The sequence below is a fragment of the Pygoscelis adeliae genome, unplaced genomic scaffold (assembly GCF_000699105.1).
Source record: "Pygoscelis adeliae isolate BGI_AS28 unplaced genomic scaffold, ASM69910v1 Scaffold390, whole genome shotgun sequence".
Taxonomy (NCBI): domain Eukaryota; kingdom Metazoa; phylum Chordata; class Aves; order Sphenisciformes; family Spheniscidae; genus Pygoscelis; species Pygoscelis adeliae.
In genome coordinates this window covers 739,566-745,105 of record NW_008823921.1, presented here as the reverse complement: position 1 = coordinate 745,105, position 5,540 = coordinate 739,566, and the positions used below count along the sequence as shown (strand labels likewise).

The window sequence follows — 5,540 nt, the reverse complement described above, 5'->3', positions numbered from 1 at the left end:
AAAGTGAGAAAACTCGTGGGTTGAGATAAAAACAGGTTAATAATTGAAATCAGAATAAAATCCTAATAATAATAATAATATACAAAGCAAGTGTTGCACAATGCAATTGCTCACCACCCGCCGACCGATGCCCAGCCTGTCCCCGAGCAGCGGCCTCCCCCGCCAGCTTTCCCCCAGTTCATGTACTGGGCATGACGTCACGTGGTATGGAATGTCCCTGTGGCCAGTTTGGGGTCAGCTGTCCTGGCTGTGCCCCCTCCCGGCTCCTTGTGCCCCTCCAGCCTGCTCAGTCGGTAGAGTGCGGGAAGCTGAAAAGTCCTTGACTAGTGTAAGCACTGCTCAGCAACAACTAAAACATCGGTGCATTATCAACATTGTTCTCATCCTAAATCCAAACCACAGCGCTGTACCAGCTACTAGGAAGGAAATTAACTCTATCCCTGCCGAAACCAGGACAGAGGTGAACACAAGATTCTTCCTCTGTCTTATACTTGACCTGCAATCAAACCTTGCTGGCATAGGGAGCTGGTTCAGGATGGCAGTGGGAAATAATATGCCACCTGCTAAGAACAGAAGCATCTATGTTGACGGTGTTTCTGTTGGCACAATCTACAGTGCTGCAAATGGTGATGTAAGTGGCAGCAGAAATGCCCTCTTCAGGTTGGGAAGACTTGCCAATGCTTTGAAGCTGGCAGTGGCTCTGTGGTGCAAGTGGTACCTTAGGGGCAGGGGGGAACACTTCTGGGACAGAACAAACATGCAAAGTCTGGAGTAGATGAGGTTTCCTTTTTCCAAGGTCACATCTGGCAGGCTGGAATTTGGTGGACTTGGAATAAAGTGCAAGTGGGACTCGCGAGAGAGCGTGAATGGATTCTGTTCAGCACAATCCTGTGCCCAAGTGAAGAAGCCTGTAATGAGTTTTTGATTAAACAGTGATTGTAATAGCTTTTGCCTGCGAGAACAAGGCTCTTGAATGTTATGTTTCTGAATGTAATGGTCATTTAGGAGTCCGTGTTTTGAAAACTTCATGAGTTGTTCACTTTAATATGTGAAAATGTGTTGGGGGATTTTGTTGTTTGGGTTTTTGGGGTGGGTTTTTTTTCCCTTTTTCTGGTGGGTGTAAATTGGGTTGAGGAAGGTTTTGGCATATCATAGAAAAGATTTGGAGCTAGGACGGCTTCGTGACCCCAGGCTGTTATTTTAATGAACAAGCTGCTTACGCTCTTTTTGGTTTGTTCCCGCTGTCAGCTAGAAAGGGCCCAATTTTAAAGCAGAGGTTTGGCTTGAGTACCTCCTTCTGAAGCTCTTGCTCTTCCAGGTTTCTCAGTGACCTCTATTCTCGTTCTCCCCTCCTCCTACTTCCTGCTTTTGTGTCTTCCAGGAAACAACAGCAGAATCAAGACAGCAGCCAAACTCCTCACAGCTCTGACTCTCTCTGGGTTGGTGGAAGTGAAGGAGGTACGTATGTACTAACCGCTTCCAGCAACTCCCTTGTGCAGTTACCTTGAAATGTAGGTGGTGATTCCTGGGGACTTGCTGGGTGACAAGGCGTTTAGCCACCCTGGTTTACTGTAAACGTGCATGGACACTGCCTGCCACAAACTTTAGTTACTGCAAAGGTAGTGTTTTTCTTTAGGATTGAAAATGCCGATTGTCTGGGTTCACTGGAATGCTGGACCGGGTGCTGAAATAAGGGGTTCTGCATGAGGTTAACCTAAAATTGTACATTGCAGCTGCAAAAGGAAGCGTTGACCCCGGAGGAGGCCCAGTCGGTCCGAGAACATTTGGGTTACCAAGGCAATGGCCTTCTCATTGTTCAGATAGAAGGCAGGAAGCCCAATTTTGAAGTGGGTTCCTCAAGTCAGCTCAAACTTTCCTTTGCCAAGAAAGCTGGTCCTTCAGGTAAGGAGTGGTGCACGATGTCTGGATTCCCTGCCTCTCAGGTGACAAGCATCCCTTGGAACTGGGAGACGGCTCGGGGGTAGGGAGTACTATGGTAAAAACCTGTGAAGTGGGGCTTTCCAAAGTCGTTTGAACTCTATTTGTTGGGAGTTGATGGGGCAAAGGCTGGAGTAACTACTATTTCTTCCTTTGTTTTGGCTCCAGGAAAACCCTCTGTGGACCCAGCGACTGCCAAGCTGTGGACACTCTCTGCCAATGATATGAATGATGAAGAGATGGTATCTGGTCTTGTTTGTGAGGCTTTGCTGTTGTTCCTTCTCTCTCCTCTTCTTTCCTATTCTAAATAATTTCGGTCATGCCTCTCAGGAAGCTTTACAACTTAAGAGGCAGAAAAGCATCCCCAGGGCAAAATACCTCATCTACTATGTGAGGTCTTAAGAGCCCAGAGGTGTGGTGAAGGCAGAGGGGAGATGTGGATAAGAGGGCGCAGCTGCAGCGCTTTAATGCTGGTGCTACAGATAGCACCATTTCTTTGAACATAACGCAGCGATGTCATTCCCTACTGACAAATCAGTCTTCTGCATGTTATCTTCCATGGTACGTTTTCAGGATCTTTTGGACTCTGATGAGCTGTTGGACTCAGAGGATTTGAAAAAGCCAGATCCATCGTCCCTCAGAGCTCCATCCTGCAAAGAAATGGGCAAAAAGAAAGCCTGCAAGAACTGGTCAGTGCTGGGATTAGCATATCGGTGAACCTTTTAACTGTAACATTAAACCCTTAGAGTTGGATGGATTTTAAAAAGGTTGTAGACACTTTGCTGTTCTTCAGAGCATAGTTCTCTTGGTTCATGTCCTTTCTTATGTTAATTATTTGAATGTAAATCCAAATACAATGAGAATTGACTAGCCACACCAAAACTGCTACAAATTACCACACTGATATGATCAACGGTCTTCTTGAAGGTGGCTACACAGTTTGCCCAGCCTTGACTAAAACCCTGGTTTCTCAGATTTCAAGGAGAAATAGCACACATAGCAAGTGCTGTAGAGTCATTTCCCACTCAGTTTAAACTTCAGTTTAAACTGGAGCGTGTTTCAACACTTGTTATACAAACCACTTTGAAGAACAAAGTGAAGAGCGTGAGAGGCCCGGAGTCAGCTGTGTCGTGCGACAGAGCAAGGGCTGTTGTGTGTGAATAGGGCTGAAACAAGTGCTGGCGACTCACAGCCTTTAAGCAGAAAGGTGCAGGTGACTTCTTTATTTTTCTACAGCACATGTGGCCTGGCTGAAGAGCTGGAACAGGAGAAGAAGAGCTCACAGCCCAAATCTGCCTGTGGAAACGTAAATAGTCATTTTTGTTTCTATACTGTGGTTTGCAGTACGTGATTTGTGTCTAAGAGCTGTGTTCTCTAGTGACTGCTCCCTGAGCTGGCTTACTGCTTCTTAACATGGCTTGTGCAGCTTCTGCAGAGCTTCAGCCTGTTGCCCTGTGCCCACGTGCTCCGTACAGCGTGCTGTCTGTTCCAGCGCAAGTGCCGCCCCTGTAGGAGTCAGAGTGAACAGCGAACCTTTACCTCCCTGCTCGTGGGCTAACCAGTGATCTGCTCAGGGAAGATCACCTTACGGGAGCGCAGGGGGACCTGGTGGTGGTTAGGGGGCTGCCCGAGCCCAGCATGCAGCCGTGCCCGAGCACACCGGCTGGGGTGGAAACTCGCTTCTTCCATGTGAGCGCAGTGCCCTGCACAGCTCTGCTAACCACGCTAGCCAGGCACGTGTTGAGAGGGTGTAGAAGGGAAGCGGTTTCTGTGCTGATACGTGCTGAGGAGCGTGTCATCTCTTAAGCTGGAAAAAACGTATCACAGGGGGAGAGAACTGAGAGTTGCCCCTGATTACAGAAGGTGCTTTTCTTTCTCTTGCCAGTGCTACCTGGGGGATGCGTTCCGCTGTGCCAGCTGCCCTTACCTGGGGATGCCCGCCTTCAAGCCTGGGGAAAAGATTCTCCTGAAAGAGAACCAGCTGCATGATGCCTAACAAAGACGTCTCTGGATGTCCTGCGAAGGACTCCTCTGCTTCTCCATCAGTCTGAGGTTCTTCCTGCAGTCCTCCTCATCCTCTCAAACTCATGTTCTCTGGCCAATACCCCTTGTGGGGAGGGACACTGTGGGCACTGACACTGCTGTGAGCTCATCACTTGTAATCAGCCTTGGGCTACCTGGTAATCTTTGGTGACAAGTGGTCTCATATGTATTAGACTTCATGTTATGTCTTGTTTTAGCTGGCTTGACTTGATACTGGGATGCTGGCTGTCACAGCATGTCCCACCAGCAGAGGGAAGTCGAATCGAGTGTCGGGTTGACCGTGTGTGTGTGTGTGTGTGTGTGTGTGTGTGTGTGTGTGGCAGGACCGGTACTTCCCCATGCCCTTGTTGTACTGCTCTAATTTGCCTTGATTTTTCCCGATGAATCAGCAGCTCTGGCTTAGTTCTCAGGGTGACACTGGGCTCCTGCTGTCTTTGAAATCTGAACCTGCAGTTCCTTATCACGTGAAGGTGGCTCAGCAGCTCCTGTTGCAAGTCAGGAGCAGTGAGTACACTTAGGAGTATTCACCTACGCTGCTAAGAGTACACTCCTTGGTAAAGTCTGGCAGGCATGATGAATTTCCAAGTGTTTTGGGAGCCTGCCAATGATATCCCCTGCCCCCACCTATTTCCATCAAAATGACAAAGATTCGGTCCCACTGGGAAAACTCCTGCCCTTAAGGCAGGCAGCAGATTAAACAAGATCCGTCTTGTCCTCCCACACCTTTCTGTCCAAGGTGAACTGATAACACAGTCTGAGACCGTCGCCTCTCTTGGTGGTTACCAAGTGAGTTACCTGCAGTGTCCAGTCAGTTAGAACATAGCAATAACTTCATTTCTAGATGATCTGTGGTCACCATCTGCTCCACTCCGCAAGATACTGACTACTCTTTATTTATTTGCATAATTACTGCTAGTGAAGCATCCACGCAGGTGCGGGATGAGGGAGCTGTTCACGTTCTGTCCTGTTCATGCTTCTCACCCAGGGAAGGAGAGGAGGAAAACCCAAAGCCAGTGTCTCAATGGGGATTGCTTTGTTTGGAGCTCTTGCTCTACGGGGTGTGACTGCTGCTTGTTGTGCTACCTGAGTTACACACTCAACTCATGGAGGGAGCTGGGATGAAAGGCTGTTCTGTTCTTGAAATAAAAGTGACCAATAGTAAAGTGCTTTTTTTTTGAGACTGGTATTAGTGGTGTTCTAAGTGCGTCTCTCCTTTTACTCAGCCTCTCAGTGACTCCTGGAACTGTTTAAATGTTGGGTTGCATCTTGGAGTTCTCCATAAATTGTTCCGCTGAAAACACGACTTGAATACGTGATGCCCACTGGAAAGAACAGAATCAAGCTGCCTAGATTAACTTTTTTATTCGGTCTAGATTTCAGAAAGAGGCTTTCTCCTGGTTGAGTAAAGAGAAGGAGGCTTGCAGGGAGGGAAGGGAGGGAGTCCTCGAGGTCTGCAAAGCACCCTGTGTGGATCAGGGGGCAGGTGCTGCGGTGTGAGCTGTGTAGTACTTGGTACTTACCTGAGAGCGAGAGGGGAATATGACGGACTGGAGGCAATG

The 5,540-nt window shown here is 48.2% G+C and overlaps 1 protein-coding gene across 1 annotated transcript in view; it reads left to right on the top strand.

The window, feature by feature from the left end:
- The window catches only part of CIAPIN1 (cytokine induced apoptosis inhibitor 1), a 6,434-nt gene extending 1,279 nt beyond the window's left edge, over nt 1–5,155 (top strand). The window contains exons 3-8 of the mRNA XM_009319882.1: nt 1,382–1,458; nt 1,734–1,902; nt 2,107–2,180; nt 2,512–2,627; nt 3,175–3,244; nt 3,824–5,155. Coding sequence (XP_009318157.1) covers nt 1,382–1,458; nt 1,734–1,902; nt 2,107–2,180; nt 2,512–2,627; nt 3,175–3,244; nt 3,824–3,934 — 617 coding nt within the window. The 3' untranslated portion in view covers nt 3,935–5,155. The remainder of the gene's footprint in view (nt 1–1,381; nt 1,459–1,733; nt 1,903–2,106; nt 2,181–2,511; nt 2,628–3,174; nt 3,245–3,823) is intronic.
- The last annotated feature ends 385 nt before the right edge of the window (nt 5,156–5,540 follow it).